Source organism: Taeniopygia guttata, chromosome 4 (assembly GCF_048771995.1).
Source record: "Taeniopygia guttata chromosome 4, bTaeGut7.mat, whole genome shotgun sequence".
Lineage (NCBI taxonomy): Eukaryota > Metazoa > Chordata > Aves > Passeriformes > Estrildidae > Taeniopygia > Taeniopygia guttata.
Window position 1 is genome coordinate 42,078,425 of NC_133028.1, and position 15,813 is coordinate 42,094,237.

General features: G+C 39.0%; 2 protein-coding genes across 2 annotated transcripts; one reads left to right on the forward strand and one right to left on the reverse strand.

Moving 5' to 3' along the window:
* Positions 1-6,580, forward strand: FGA (fibrinogen alpha chain). The gene is made up of 6 exons (XM_002198548.7): positions 1-109; positions 1,882-2,010; positions 2,920-3,103; positions 3,380-3,525; positions 4,422-5,457; positions 5,819-6,580. The coding sequence occupies exons 1-6, from the start codon at positions 59-61 to the stop codon at positions 6,526-6,528; spliced, it is 2,256 nt and encodes a 751-aa protein (XP_002198584.4). The 5' UTR covers positions 1-58; the 3' UTR covers positions 6,529-6,580.
* A 1,844-nt stretch (positions 6,581-8,424) lies between these two features.
* On the reverse strand, positions 8,425-14,866 carry FGB (fibrinogen beta chain). Its single transcript, XM_002196422.7, has 8 exons — positions 14,717-14,866; positions 12,945-13,148; positions 12,016-12,199; positions 11,179-11,406; positions 10,491-10,604; positions 9,835-9,957; positions 9,364-9,649; positions 8,425-8,938 (listed from the first exon to the last, which is right to left on the reverse strand). Exons 1-8 carry the CDS (start codon positions 14,789-14,791, stop codon positions 8,710-8,712), a joined length of 1,443 nt encoding a protein of 480 aa, XP_002196458.3. The 5' UTR covers positions 14,792-14,866; the 3' UTR covers positions 8,425-8,709.
* Between the last annotated feature and the right edge of the window lie 947 nt (positions 14,867-15,813).

Consider the following 15,813-nt stretch of genomic DNA (forward strand, 5'->3'; position numbering starts at 1 on the left):
TTGCACCAAAAGAGTGGCAAAGAGCATCCTTTCAGTCAGAGTTCTTGCTCTTCTGAAGATGATACCTGTGAGGATCCTCTGTGCGCTCCTGTGCCTCAGCATAGCCTGGGTATGAATTTTCTTACTTGATTCTTTTTGTATCTTTCTATTTTAAATAGTAAGCATTTATTTAATGTTCATTCATGAGATAGATAAATTTTGTCTATCACCTAGCTTGTAAAATTCAGTGCACACACATATGCAGCAGCTTAGTGTAACCACTTCACTGATGAAGTTTCATCAGTACTTTTGGAATATCCAGCCCTCTGTAGTTTTGTTTAACTTGGTTTTGCTGAATCTGCCCAGCTTCAGGAGCAGCAAAGCAAATCTTAGAGCATCTTGGTGATGCTCTAAGTCTCAAACATAACTAGCTAGATGTAGTGGCTCCAGCCATTCAGAAATTTTCATGTTCATTGGAATGAATTGTGCTTTCCTTTGGACATTATTTCAGCAGGATCTTCTACCTACAAATGACACACAATACCTTTATTATGAAAGACACATTTAAAAACAAGGATTCTTGTACCAGCAACATCAGCTTAAACTACAACTAAGTAAGAATCAAAATATTGATAAGGAAGGAGATAAAATTTATTTTCACCTGTGCTAATATAACTTTTTTTTCCCATTGCGGACTCTGTCCATAATCTTATGTTACATTCTTTACAATTTTTTTTGTGACTTTTTTTTAAAAAGAAAGTGCTTGTTTTAACTGATGACAGAAATTATAGGAAGAAGTTGGGACAAATTGGAGTTGTCAATGCCTAAAGGGCAGTTTTAGATATATGTGCTACTTTTAGGAGGCACTTGGGCCATTAATCAAATAATTAATTAATCAAACTACTGAATTTGAATCTGTTGATTTTAATAAAAACATTCCAGTTCCTCAGAGTAGTTCTGACCCTGGATGTTAGAATTAAGATCACTTTCTCAGCTTCAGAAGTATCATAATAAGAAGTAGTCATTAACATTTTCAAGCATTCATTATAATGTTTAAAAAGCACAAAAGATGCACAGAGGATTTCAGTCAGACCTAATTACATCTTAAACACAGCTTTCTTTAATGAAAAACAAAAATGGAAAGAAAAATTATGGTCTTTTACTAAGTGATAACACTGGAGGAATGAATCTTTATCGTGTTTTGGCTTGGAATTAGCTTGTATATCACTTTTTCTTCTCAGATTTGAAGACAACCTCAGCGTATTTATTTTTCTTCTTTCCACTAACACAGTGAAATACATCCATCACTGAAATTGTTTTTTAAATTGTGTTAGTAGCTTTCTTGCTCTTTTTGTCAGACAAAACCATGCTACAAGCTTCCAGTTAGCAACTGTGATTAAAATCAGAAACACTAGTGGAAAAACTCATATATCTGTAAGCTACCTTTGTGTAGACTGAATGTGGTAAAGTGACAATAGGAATTTTGCAGTATTGCAGCTAATGAGAATAGTATTTTTTAAGTATTTATTTTTAATTTTCCAGTTTCAGTCTAATTTCAAGTTAATTTTATATTTACACACAGGACAAACTATTTCTGTGGAATGATATTATCATAAATATATCCTGAGCATCACTAGCTCTCTACATAAAAGCATTAATTTTAGGAGATCATATCTTACAAGATGTCATAACTTACAAGATATAATAACTTTCAACTTACTAATATCATATCTTACAAGAAATGTTGGAGCAAAATCCTTGCAGTGTTGGGTGTGATGCTTACTGGATGGCTGCGATTGCCACCCACCTGCTGAGTGTGAGGACATCAGCATTGTGTTTCTGCTCCCTCAACAGCTGTTCACTGAGCCCTGGTTTTCCTTCTTCCCTTTTTCCTCCTGGCAGGCACAAGACGGAGAGAGCACCTTTGAACAGATAGGTGCAGGAGTCCGTGGTCCCAGGATTGTGGAGCACAAGTCCCCGTCCAGCTGCCAGTCTGAGAAGAGCTGGCCCATCTGCGCGGATGACGACTGGGTGAGCGACTGACACTGGGGGGAAAGGGAGACTCATCCCTGGGGCACTCATGGACCTCAGCTGGATCAGCAGCTGGATCAGCAGCTGGATCAGCAGCTGGATCAGCAGCTGGATCAGCTGCATCACTACACCAGGTGCTACAGGCCAGCATGGGGTTAGGGCTGACGAAACACTTCAGGTCGGGGCAGCCTGCACACATCTCCCGTGGGAGACAAAGGAAGGGCAAAATGAAAACAAAAGAAACAGGGAGAAGTTTGCAGTGGTGCAGAATGAGAAGAGAAAGTAAGTCTGGAAAAAAAGGATTAAATAAACAAAGGCTTAGCCTAGAAAAACATAAGCATTGTTTCTTTTCAGAATTTTGGTATTGCCACTTTTGGAGTTCATAAAAGAAAGGCACCAGAAAGAGAATTGTGACAAAAAGAAAAGATGTAGCTAGAAATCACATACACTCACTAGTTAATTTTTAGGATGTCAGATTGCAAGATGCCCAGTAAATGTTTCACAATAATTTCCTAGATGTCTTTGCATATAAACTACTAATTTCTCCCTTTCTTGCCTCTTGCATCTCAGTCCTTTTCTATGCTCCATTTATTTGATGACTTCTTCGCAAAGAGCTTATGTCTGTCAGAACATTAAGCTTTTCTGAGGAAAACTTTGCTTAAAAATGCTAGTCTCTAACATCCTCCCTCAAACTGGATGACAGACTTCTTACAGCAGATCTTTAGGAAATATACATATATACAGAAAAATCTCACCCATGAGGAACAGAAGAGAGGGGAAACTAAAGGTTTACTTGTTCCACACCCCATGGTTATGACAGGTTTCTGAGTATGTGCTTCACAGATTCCATTATACACTATGTTTACTCTTAAGGATTTTAGCACAATTATTTCCCTCTTTCAATTCTAGGGTACCAAATGTCCATCAGGATGCAGAATGCAAGGACTGATTGATGAAAAGGACCAGGAGTTTAGTCACAGAATAGACAAAATCAAGAAACTGCTTTCAGATAATCAAAACAACCATAAGAAGTCCAATCAGATAATTGTGGAAACTGTAAATGCACTAAAACCAAACCTGGACAGTGCTCAGGGTGAGTATCTCGTGCCCAGTTTTACTATCCAGTACTGAATTACTACTTTTTTGTAAATAAGACATACGTAGTGAAAGTAGGGGCTGCACTGTATATTATTATCAGAACAATCATATTAATAGACTCTTAACTAGTTATCAAAAATTCATTTAATCTGCTCAGTACTATGAGACATATGTTCTCAATTATGTGTTTAATTACATATTTTCAAATATGATACATATTTAGGAAAGAAAAGCACATGGGTATAGCTGACTGTGACATAATTTTTTTCAGAGCTTGATGAGACTTATGGTCGCCTGTCAGGAGAACTGAGACGGAGAATTATGACATTAAAGCAGAGAGTTGTTACTCAAGTGAACAGAATTAAAGCTCTGCAGAGCAGCATCCAGGAACAAGTGGTGGAGATGAAGCGCTTAGAGGTAAGTGTCTGCTATGAACTTCCCATTCTCTCCAGGGCTTCGCTACAGAAAGGGGTGAGCATTATGGTGAGCAGTGCTCCAGCTGGGAGAAAACATGTTACAATGCTCACAGGTTCTGACTTGCTGAGACAAATCCCCAAATGAGTTGCTTTCTATCCATCCTGGCTTTCTACTTCTGCTCTGTAGGACCTAGTGTGAGTTCCGTGAGTTCCTAGTCCCATCTCTCTCAGGCCACAAGGATGCTCCATCTGCTGAGAATTGCTTCTCCTGCTGGAAGGAGCTGCTGAGTAGTAAGAGAAGGGACGGGCTCTGTCCATCCCCAGTGCTGCCACTGCTGCCCACAGCTAGGGCTGGCATTAGAACCTGTGTTCCCAGGTTGCAGCCAGTTCTTCTGATGGCAAGGAAAAGTCATGGCACAAACAGTGGTTGTGCTCAAAGGCTCGTTTTGCTTTCTAGAACAGAAATCTACCATTTGGATCATTTGAGAAAGCAGAGGTAACCCCAAGATGTCAGACCTCAGCAGGGCCATGAGAGAGTCTTCCCCTCTCTTTGGAGGGCCTGTTTCTGCCCCAGTCCCCATGGACCATGTCCAACTCTGCAGCACTCCTTCCAAAACCAGGAAGACACCTCTAAACCCCAAAAATAAAGGTAGCAGAGATTGGGAACTTTCTGCAATGTTCTTTTCCATGGAACTCACATGCATGGTGCTATTGCACATGTTGTATTTACAATGGAAATAAGCTTATGATGACATCAAAATGGAACTTTGGAAAAGCTCAGCTGTAGGTGGGAGGTACTATGGCAGCTCCCATCTTTCCCCCGTTCAGTAGAAGATATCCTTGCTTGAGAAAGTTGGGAAAGCTCCCTAACCAAATTACTTCTTTCTGGTTATGTAGGTGGACATTGATATTAAGATACGAGCTTGCAAAGGAACCTGTGCTAAAAGTTTTGATTACAAGGTGGACAAAGAAAGCTACGACAACATCCAGAAGCAGCTTGCCCAAGCCAACTCCATCAACTTGCACCCAGAGCTTCAAACAACCACTTTGAGCACACTGAAAATGAGGCCACTTAAGGACTCTAATGTTCCTGATCATTTTAAGCATAAGCCTCTGCCAGAAATGCAAGCTCTGAACATAATTAATGACATCAAGCAGATGGAAGTGGTATTAGAAAGACCAGAAACAGACACAAAACCCTCCCGAGGTGACAGCTCATATCACACAGCAGAAGCAAGGGGGGACGAATCTTCATACCCCAGCAAATTAGTTATTCCTCCTCATGGGAGAGAAACCTTTAGTCTGGAAGACAAAACCTCCTCTGCTGTTCGTAGATGCACCAAAACTACCACCAGAAAAATTGTCTCTGGGCCTGATGGCCCTAGAGAAGAAGTAGTTGAGAAAACAGTCTCTTCGGATGGCTCAGATTGCGCCTATTTACCTGGAAATGTTGGAGGGGAAGGGACCACCTACCGTTTTAGTGGTGCAGATGGCTTGCGCAAGCTAGAGACTGTATTCCCTGAGCTAGAGTCATTTTTTGCCCCTGACTCTCCATCCATGCCTACTAAGCACGTTAGCGGATCTAGCAGCTTCACAACCAGCAGACGCACAGGCAGTAGCCACATAGGTACAGGTCACTCAGGGGCTTATGGGGGAAAAGACAAATTTGGAGACTTAGGAGAGGAGGAGGAAGATGACTTTGGAAGACTTCAGCCATCTGGATTCCCATCTGGCAGTGCAAGTCACTCCAAGACTGTAGCGGTCAAGAACAAGGGAGGCTCTACTTTTGAAACCAAATCAGTAAAGATCCGTGAAACAAATGAGCAGCTAGGTGGGTTGGAACATGATCAGAGTGCAGAGGATACCCCAGACTTTCAGGCACGCAGCTTCAGATCGTCAGGAGGGAAGCGAAGGACACCCAGCACTGGGAAAGGTAGTTATTGAGGTAATGGAGCCAAACTCCATCCATAACCAAACTGACACATTGATTTTAGATGCTGTAGTACAACAGTGTGATGATTAAATGCAAGCACTGTGTCTGTTTGTTACCACCTTGGAAACAAAAGGGAAAATATTTCATTAATACTCGGGTATTACATAGACAATTCACAATTTAAGAAATATGTAAAGTTTTCTTTCCTGAATTCTTTTTAATGTTGCCTATCACTATACCTAGCATATTCCAAGATGTGTTTAACAATTTTCATCTGAGCTATTGGTATTTGGATTCCTCTGAACCTTTTATTAAATTTTGCTGATATCTTCTGTCAAACCAGATCAACTTTTTTTTTTAGACTGTGATGATATCCGCCAGAAACACACTTCTGGTGCCAAAAGTGGCATTTTCAAAATCAAGCCAGCGGGATCCAATAAGGTTTTGTCAGTTTATTGCGACCAAGAGACCACTTTGGGAGGATGGCTATTGATCCAACAGAGAATGGATGGATCAGTGAATTTTAACCGGACCTGGCAAGACTACAAGAAAGGTTTCGGCAGCGTGGATGGCAGGGGGCAAGGAGAGTTTTGGCTGGGCAATGAAAACCTACACTTGCTCACTCAGAATGAGTCTGTCCTTCGCGTAGAGTTAGAGGACTGGGATGGAAACGCTGTGTTTGCAGAGTATCTTGTACGGGTAGGGTCTGAAGCTGAAGGGTACACCCTTGCCGTGTCTTTCTATGAGGGCACTGCCGGGGACGCCCTGGTCGCTGGCTGGCTGGAAGAGGGCTCTGAGTACACGTCACATGCCCAAATGAAGTTCAGCACCTTTGACCGGGACCAGGACCACTGGGAGGAGAACTGTGCCGAGATGTACGGGGGGGGCTGGTGGTACAACAGCTGCCAGGCTGCCAACCTCAATGGCATTTACTATCTGGGGGGCCACTACGACCCCAGGTACAATGTCCCCTATGAGATTGAAAATGGTGTAGTCTGGCTGCCATTTAAAGCCTCTGACTATTCCCTAAAAACTGTTAGAATGAAAATCAGGCCTATAGAAACCCTGTAGAAAGACAGGCCTTTAATGTGCATTATTACTACAAGTCGAAAAGATTTTTTTATATATGTATGTATGATGAACCTTTACCCTGTGAATTTGAAGGCAACTTAGCACATTTGGAGATTAAAAAATAAATAATTATTAATTATCAAAAATACTTTTTTGACCTTATTTTTTACTGACAATGAAATATTGATTTAAAAACCCTTTTGATATAAACTTGGCCTATGTCTTTGGCAGCTCACACATTGACTTGAGATAAAATATTTTTGTTTGAGTTATTTACTTTGTTTCGGGGATGTTAAATAAGTAAAAATATTTAGAAGCATGTTCACAATGAAATCCTTCCTCTACTAACACGGCCTTCGAAAATCTAAGGAAGCTCAACATTCACAATCTCATTTCCATTTCACGGGGAGCACAACAGCAGTGGGAATCAGCTCTCCAAAAGAACCAAGGGTGGTGTGGGTTCTCACTTTTGCCACACACCTAACATGGAGTACACTTTGATAAAGAATGCACGCATTTGAGGACTGACTTTTAAGAATCTCCTAAGTTTTGATTTTATAAATATGGACATGGACCTTCCATCCCATTGATGAATCCTAGAGAGCTTACCATGCATACTTGTAGCTTCAAAATAAGACAACTCCATGATAACTCATCAAAATGCAACTCCCAAAACAGGCTATTATTTTCTAGCAACCACTAAAAGGATATGACTCCAACCAGAAAAAGCGAGATGAGGAACTATCTGAATGTTTCTCAGCACATATGCCAAACAATTCTTCTGAGGGTAAAGGGTTTAAATCAGCTTGCTGACAGTGTGTGGTAAGGATCTTCTAGAAAAAAGCTGGCTGCATGGAATATCAGTGATACTGGTCACACAATTACAGAAGACCACATTGTATTTACCTTTATACTTTATGTATTTATCTTTATACTTTATACATAAAAATACACAATTATGAGTAATATTTCTGTGCTTCTAGAAAGAGGCATGAGCAAACTTCCTTACCTCTAATCTCACTGACATGTTGCATACCATTTAAGAAGACCATCAAATACGTGTAAAGCAGATCACTTTTAGCCTTTTTTTCAAATACAGCCACTGTCTAATCTTTTCAGAAAGATTGCTGCAGAGCAAAGACACTCACATGTGAGAAGGGGGTCTGTGCTTTTGGAAAACGGGTTTCCACTTGCACATTAAGATTTTGCTCCTTAGCCTCAATGGAAGCCTGCCTGTGTGGATGCTGAACATGCATGTGCTCCTTTAGTGAGAAGCTGCCATTGTGTCTCGTTCTTGTCCTCCTGGGCTTCACAGATTAAATAAACACTAAAGGTTTCAGGTGGGATCCATCCACCCCTAGTGATCTGGGTCTCTTCCTTCGTGGAGGAAGGCAGACCCCTTTGAGAGATGTTCATCCTGTCTGCCAGGGTTGAGAAGTCTTGTCTTTGCCTGCTCAAGGGAGCACAGACTACTAGGTTTGGTGAAATATTCAACCTCCACTACTCTATGACTAGACACATTAATTATTCTAGTCCTATAATAGGGATTGTATAAAAAACATGTATGTGTGGAAGCAAGTACCTGACCAGGTCCCAGAAAAGGACATATTTTTTCCAGCAACAGGATTTGAACCAAGGGACCAGTGACCTACTGGTTTGTTCAATACTCTTTTCACTTTTATTCCTCCTCAACTTGTTACACAGGTAGTTACTGTTACTTCTATAATACAAAAGAAGATAACTGCCTCTTATTTAGTGGAATGCATTTGCTCTTCCCCAGATTATGCATAAATACTTAGGAATAATATTAAGAATACTTTAGTTTTAAGACTTCATTAGTTTTTACAAAACATTTCGAAATAATCCTCTCCCTCTTTAAAAGAGATACAAAAGACCTTTGTAAAAGAGTGAAACGAGTTGGTTTTATTTTATCAGTGTTATTCCATAATAGTTAATTCTGTTTTGTGCACAAATGAAAAATGGGAAAAATACACTTGTAAGTTATTTTCATCGGACAGATTTAGATTTACATTTGATATAGCTTTTCACTTTAGGTCACAATATGGTTGTACATACAGATTTGGTTCTCATATGTAAAGGTAACACTGAGTACCATGCTAAAAAGAAAACCACGTACAAATACTAAAAGAAAATCCCTGATTCTGTACATTTTGATAATGGTTACTGTGGAAAGTATGGCCGGATTTTCATGCTCATCTTCTTCATTGAATACCACGACCCTTTCCAGTTCATCCACACGATGCCATCATCTGTCCCATGTTTTGCCATGTCCCAGCTGTAGGTGCCTCCCCAGTAGTATCTGCCATTGGGGTTGGCTGAGTGGCAGCGGTTGTACCACCATCCACCACCATCTTCTTTGGAGCACTGTTTTCTTGGATCTAATGTTAACCTGATGAAAAAAAAAAAGGCATTGAGAGTGACATCTGTAATATAGGCTCACAGATCAACAGAGTACATATACCCGCCTGTACGGATAGGTTTGAAATTTTCAAACCATAATAAACAATTTAAGTTCTCTTTGAACTTTCTACAAAGGATTGACCATCACAAGCATGTGCTACACGGTGCAATCAAAAGGTAAAGCAGCTAAGAAAAACAAATCAAATTTTAATTATACCTCTTGGGGAATGACATTTTAGTTTACTGATAGATACCTACTTTTATTTGGAGTTCATAATGATAATTACCATATCAATGACATTTAAAGATAGAAAGCAGTGAGAAATGTATGTCTTCCCCAACCTAAACAATTCCTTTATTCATGAATATGTAATCAGGTATTAAGCACAGGTGCTTAATAGTGCAAGTACATACCATCCATCATTGTCTCTGTCATAAGTACTGAAGTACATGCCATTGTGAATTGTCATTGTCCTGTTTTCTCCATGCAATTGGGAAGCTCCTTCCATCAGCGCATTGCCTGCAGTGCCTTTGTAGTTGCTAACTGAAAGCTGATACTTGTTTCCTTCATTCTGTATGGTGAAACCTCCATAATGAGCTGATACTTTATCACCATTCCAGTCCTCCATTTCAATTAGAACTTCAGTGGGCCCTATTTTGGTAAGCTGGCTGATCTTGTCGTTTCCAAGCCAATATTCACCTGAGAAGGAGCAAGTGAGAGCTCTGTGAAACAGACTTTGCAATATACTTCAAGACAACTTTATTATTTGCCTATAGGTCTGCTGGAGTGGATTAGTTAATTTTAAAAAAATCTAAGAGCTTCAAAAAATATGAGAAAATGGTTTCACTAGGAGCTGCTCCTTGCATTGTACACTTGTGTTTTACCTGGTGTATCACAGTAGTTCTTCCCTCCACTCTTTGCAACATTTCCAAATCCTTTTTTATATTGATCCCATACTCTTCCGAAATTAACACTGCCGTCCTGGCGGTTCTGAATCAAAGTCCAACCTGCAGGAGCAAGGGTATTTAGATTAAATTATCAGTACAAAAGGAGCATCAAACACTAAGATACAGCCCTTTTAATTTTGCCTCAGGACCAGAGGACCTCCTTGCAGCAGGTCCTTTCACTGCTTTTGAGCTCAGCTTTGTCCCGTTTGTTCACACTTAAATAGAACCTTGCTTCATAAGGAAAGGTGGAAAAAGCAGAGCTTGAAGGACAGCCCTGGTCTTTTGTCAAGTGCATTGGAGCAGGGTAAGAAATGAGCCAGGCTATCCTTGTCGGCACATCTATGCACATTCCATGATGGTCATAGTAAGATACATACACAATTTATTTCCAGTTTCACTATAGAAGTATCCTATTCTGCACCAGCAGATGACCTCAACAAGACTTCCCTGAATGAGTCAATCAGATTTAATGATCAAGTAATTACAAAAGGGCATAATTTCATATTTCTTTGTATAAAATACAAAATATTAATATGATTTTTTGGTACTATCAATAAATTAATATTATTACAACATAGTTCTTTCACACTAACCTCCATTATCTGTTTCCATGTCACAGTATACTCTGTATGGCTTGACAAAAGGATCTGGCTGGATGAGGTACATTTCGGATGTCTCGCCTCCCTTTCTGATTATATCCTCACATTCTGCAAGAATAAAACAGACTGTTACTGAAAGATCTGTGAACTTGAACAGTTTTTTTATCTTTTGGTTTGCTGTTATATGGGAACAGTTTTAAATATCTATGGATAATATTTTACTTTCGTTTTGATTTCTGTATTACATCAAGTGAATGAATAATGGAAGAAAGAATACTGCGCTGTGCAGCTTTTCCAAAGAGAAATTTCTGAAACTTCAAACTAAGTGATCCAACACTGTACACCTTACAATGACTTCTTGAATTAGACAAGCTTTTGAAAGAAGAACCTTTCTTGACTGAAAAAAATCAAGAGTACAACTATGATAGTCACAAATCCACCTGACAAAGGCCCTTAAGCACTCATATCTTTAAAATCCTACTGGTCATTTACGAAGACTGATATTGGATAAGAGGATATTCGGTCTGACCAGAATAGTTATCCACAAAAGAGTTTTTTTTTTTCCATCTAGGATTTCCATCTTTCCTAATACCCTAATCAATTGTACAGGCTTCAGATGCATCTATCAATTTGCATAGTGACATAAATGGGAGAAAATATGTCATTAGATTCGAATGAGTACCTTTGCCTGAAACCACAGGAATGTTACAGGAAACAGAACATGGGGAACGGCAGTAGTCCACCTGGGTTGCAATGGCATTTTCCAGTTTTTGTATCTTTTTATGTAAAGTATCCACAACTGCACGAAGGACCCTGAGGCTGGATGGGATATTATTGTCCAGATTATCCTTTATATAACTATATTGCAATTCCACTTCTGTGTTGTACTGAGAAAGTAAATCATCATTGTCTAGAAAAGCAGAGAGATGAAAAGCAGATTAGTTTTCAACATATTTCCCAGTTAGGAAATCATGAAGAGCAGTTTATAAGTACAATTTGAGGTGCCACTAAGAAGGAATGAAGGAAGGGCATTTCTTTTGCTTACTTTTCTACAGTGTGCAAAAACTATGCAGATACACTCAGAAAAGTATCTCAGGTATGCCAATACCTCAGGGAAGAGATACATGTGTACTGTTGTTTCTTTGCTACCTAATAGATTTATCAGTGGGGCTTTACTCTGCCAAAGAGCAGTAATTCCCTTCTTTCTGGGGAGCCATGGTGCCAATCCAGAGGCTGGTCATAAATGGATTGGATGGACATAGGAAAACAGCTAAGGGAAACACATTAATGATGTACATTTAGGGACCTCATATGAATCTTGCCTTAATATGAGATCCATTCTTTTGCCTCTCTCAAAGGATGTTTCTAAGGATTTAAGAGGCTGCAGTCACAGAATCCTGCTTTGCTAGATAGTCCAAGGTATTTTTAATTTTTAAAGAAATCTCACTAAAAAGTAACTTTAGGAATGCCAATAAGACTTCAATATCATTTACACTAGTAGTTCATAGAACTGGCATACCTTTTCTTTGTTTTTGCCTCTTTACCAATTTATCTTCTAGAACGGTCGCATATTCGTAGAAAGTTGAGGAGCCCTCCGAAAGTGTGTTTACTTTAACTTTTAGATCATTAATAACTGGTTTCACTGATTTTTCCTGTTTTAGCAGTGTAGTTCGCAGCTCACATCCAGTTGGGCACAGCACTCCCTTAAAAGAAGGAAAAAGGGGTGTGAATAAAGATGTTCTAGTCCCATCAGTGAACAGCCATACCTTTGAACACAGCGAAGTTTGCAACGTGAGAACAGGTATTTTAGCACCTAGATAAGCTTTACCAAACTTCATTTGCTGGCAACTTCCACACTCAAACTTTTGCTCTGTCATTAAGATGCCTCCCAGCATTATTACAGCTTGCATTTTCCAGCAGGGATCATGGCAGACAGTGTGATAGACTGCTGCAAGGGGCGTGCTGGATTTCAAGCATGCTTGTATGCAGTAAGAGCTGCAGTGGTGACTGATGGTAGACTAAAACTACATTTTGAAACTAGTTTTAAGAAAGACATGGGAGGATGGGGTTTTTTTTTGGTCCCTAGGGTTCCTTAAGACTGTCTGAAACTCAATCCAGCACTTCTGCAAAGGTTTTTCCTGTCCTGAATATTTACCTGTGCAAAACTAGGCAGAAGGCACAGGCTAACCCACAAATACTTCCTTTCCTGGGCTACGATTCAACTCTCATCTCCCCATCTTTGCTGTAGGCTGACTGTGCCACTAATCCCATGGACTCTGACACACCATCCTTCTGAATGCAGTCCTAGCAAACCCAAGCAAAGTGAAGAAAAGCTGGACTGCTTCAAATGAATGATCATCCTTTATCAGGCAAGGAAAACTCCCATGTTGGCTGTACTAGAAGGAAAGGACAGTATGTCACCAGCTGTCTCAAGAGCCAGACACCCACCAGCTCCTCCAGCACATGCTTGCAGCCTCCGGCATCAGGATAGACGATCCGTTCCTTCTTGTCGCCCGACTTCCCGCGCTTGGGGGGCCGGGGCTGGTATCCGGCCCCGCTGATGGGAGCTGCCACAGGCCGGAGCGTGGGCGCCATTTCACGCCTTTTGTCCAAGGGTCGGTGGCCTCGAACGTCAAGCACGGGGCTCTCATCCTGCACAGCCAAGGGGAGACGAAACTCTCTGAATCAGGGATTGCTATTGCAAAACGGGGTGCACAGGGTGGAGGCATCCATTCAGCACTATTTAGTATTTTAAACAGCAAGGAAAACCAGGAAATGGAATGAAAAAGCCATAATAGAAATGCTATACTGACATTATGTAAAATTATCCCCTCCCTTGTAAGACTAGTCACACTCTCCATACCTGGATATAGATAAACTAAAAAGTCTTCAAACCAAAGTAAAATAATATTTCAATAGCCAATTTTGACCAAGGAATAAATCTTACATAGTTCGGAGCTACTAAGCACCATGAAACTTGAAATAGCATGCTATTAAAAAAAAAAAAAAAAAAAAAAAAGTAATTAGACATCCTTGGGGCTAAGAAGTGTATTCAGCAGGATGTCCCAGTTTTCAGTGTCCCAGTTTTTTATTGGGCTACAGGAACATTTGTAAAGTCTAAGAAAATCAGGCCATAGTCCAACACATCATCAGGTCTCAGGCCTCATACCAGTTGTTAACTGGTGAAATCAGGAAAACCATTATATAACATCTCTCAAAGTAGGTTTGTAGAGCTGTCTCTGATGCATATATTCCTCATATCTACCAGAAATGTCAAAGCCTAAGAGGCTGAATAAGGAAAACAGGCCTGGTCCCTGGTTTTCAAACAAAACCATTTGAATTAATAATTGTTTGAGCTACTGATCAAAACCTACAGCCGTTTCCAATCCCCCTCAGATTTAGCTCCAAATAACAAACATTTGAAAGGATCCAGTATCAAGAGGCTTCAAGGAGTTTCAAAAATAAGCAGCATACAAAACACAGAATTGCTGAAAACACAAAATTGCTGAAATTTAACACATTAGTGTTATCAGTAGTCAATGTGCAGACACAAGGGCTCAGATTGTCAGAAAGTCTGACCGATACAATTTTTACAGGGATTTTCAAACAATAAAAAAGTGTACCAAAATTCTAAATTGTGTTTCCCGCTAAAATATTTTACTTAAACAAAAATATATATTAAACCATTATTTTATATTGATTCTCATTGCTTTTCCTTCTGTTTAGCAATTGTTACCTCTTAATTTCCAATGTTAAACTGTATGAACTGGTAGCTTGTTTGGTTTTGGTTTTTTTAAATATCTACTGACTCTGCAGAAAAGTTTTTGCTGTCTTTGAGACAAGATATGATTAATTATACATTTATACACATTTATACTCCTTTATACCTAATACTAACTGTCTGTAACATCATATGTCAACATTGTTAAATTAGTATCCCTAAATAAATTCAGCTAAATAACTAATCTTACCTAATCTTACTAATCAAACATTCTTTATTCCCTACAGAAAAAGAAATAGGAAGAAAATATCTCCAAACTCAGAAAATAACTATTGTGGAGTTACACATAAAAAGTTAATTTTTTGAACAATTCAATCAGAAAAAGAATATGCACTGGATTATCTTTTCCCACAACTCACATAAGCTGAGGAAGTCATGCATGCAATTAAATTAAATTAATTATTAATAACTAATTATTAATCAGTATCAGTATTACAACCTCTTCGTCATAGTCAAGAGAGCTCTGGGACTGAATGGAGGAAACACAGAGCAGGAACAGCAGGAGCAGTCTCATGGTGCTGGCGTGCTTAAGCAGCTCAGTGATCTTCTTTTTTCATCAGCTCTGACAGGGAGAGGTCTCCTCTGTTCTTTTATATATATGCAGCAGCACTAATTTCCAGCTTCACGGTGATAGGGTCAACCCTTCTGGGCAATCAGAGTTTCTCTGTTAATATTCGACTCTTCACTCTGTGCCTGAATACATCAGCTGTTGAGCAATTCCTCTGGAAAACTCTTATCTGTATGTCCCAGAGACCTCTATCGATGCTGGCATCAAATACATGTTCAGATCCTTAAAAGTACCTCCTGCTCAGATTACACAAGGTTACCATTTTCTCAAAAATCACAAGTGTTTTAAAGCAGCTGGAAAAGTGAATGGCCAAAGAAAAAAAATTTATTAGATGTCATATTGTAGTGGCTCCTTTTTTTTTTTTCCCTGCTGAAAATGTGAATGTTTCAGAAATATCATATTAAATGTGAAGACAACTCACAAAATATAGATTTCTGCATTTTTCTAAATAGTTCACTGGTGCCTGATAGGTGTGCAAATCTTTGGGTCTTTTAACATAAAAGTGAAAAGAAAGATATATTATATTCATTACATTAATAATTTTGAATAAAATCAGTGGTTTGATTTATTAAAGATCAGATTAATACTGTAAGCATAAGCCAATATTATTCATTATCCCATTCATATAGACTTGTGACATTGTAAATGAACTAAAATAATTCAATTTTGCATATTAATTTGCTGGTTTCCTTTTTTAATACAAAAATTACATCTTTCAAATATTATTTAAATGTTTTCAATAATTTTTTGAGACAATAACAGCATGAAGTTACTTGAAATCATAGTGAAATACTCAAACATTCTTTCTAATGTTTTATAGGAACTTGCATATCACAGGTCTTATATTGGCAGAGTTTTAACATTTCAGTGTGTTTATATACTGTGATTTTCTCAGGCATTATAAATGACTATAATGTACTGAATTAAATTAAATCTGCCAAGTGGAGCCAGCACACTTTTCTGAAGTC

What these genes read in the sequence shown, in the direction of transcription:
- FGA (XM_002198548.7), top strand. Translation starts at nt 59, where the DNA reads ATGATACCTGTGAGGATCCTCTGTGCGCTCCTGTGCCTCAGCATAGCC. An exon ending in TCTGCGCGGATGACGACTGG is followed by an intron (nt 2,011 to 2,919) that starts GTGAGCGACTGA and finishes TTTCAATTCTAG; the next exon opens with GGTACCAAATGTCCATCAGG. An exon ending in AAACCTGGACAGTGCTCAGG is followed by an intron (nt 3,104 to 3,379) that starts GTGAGTATCTCG and finishes AATTTTTTTCAG; the next exon opens with AGCTTGATGAGACTTATGGT.
- FGB (XM_002196422.7), bottom strand. Translation starts at nt 14,791, where the DNA reads ATGAGACTGCTCCTGCTGTTCCTGCTCTGTGTTTCCTCCATTCAGTCC. An exon ending in CTCTTGACTATGACGAAGAG is followed by an intron (nt 13,149 to 14,716) that starts GTTGTAATACTG and finishes TTGGCTGTGCAG; the next exon opens with GATGAGAGCCCCGTGCTTGA. An exon ending in GAGGCAAAAACAAAGAAAAG is followed by an intron (nt 11,407 to 12,015) that starts GTATGCCAGTTC and finishes CTGCTTTTCTAG; the next exon opens with ACAATGATGATTTACTTTCT.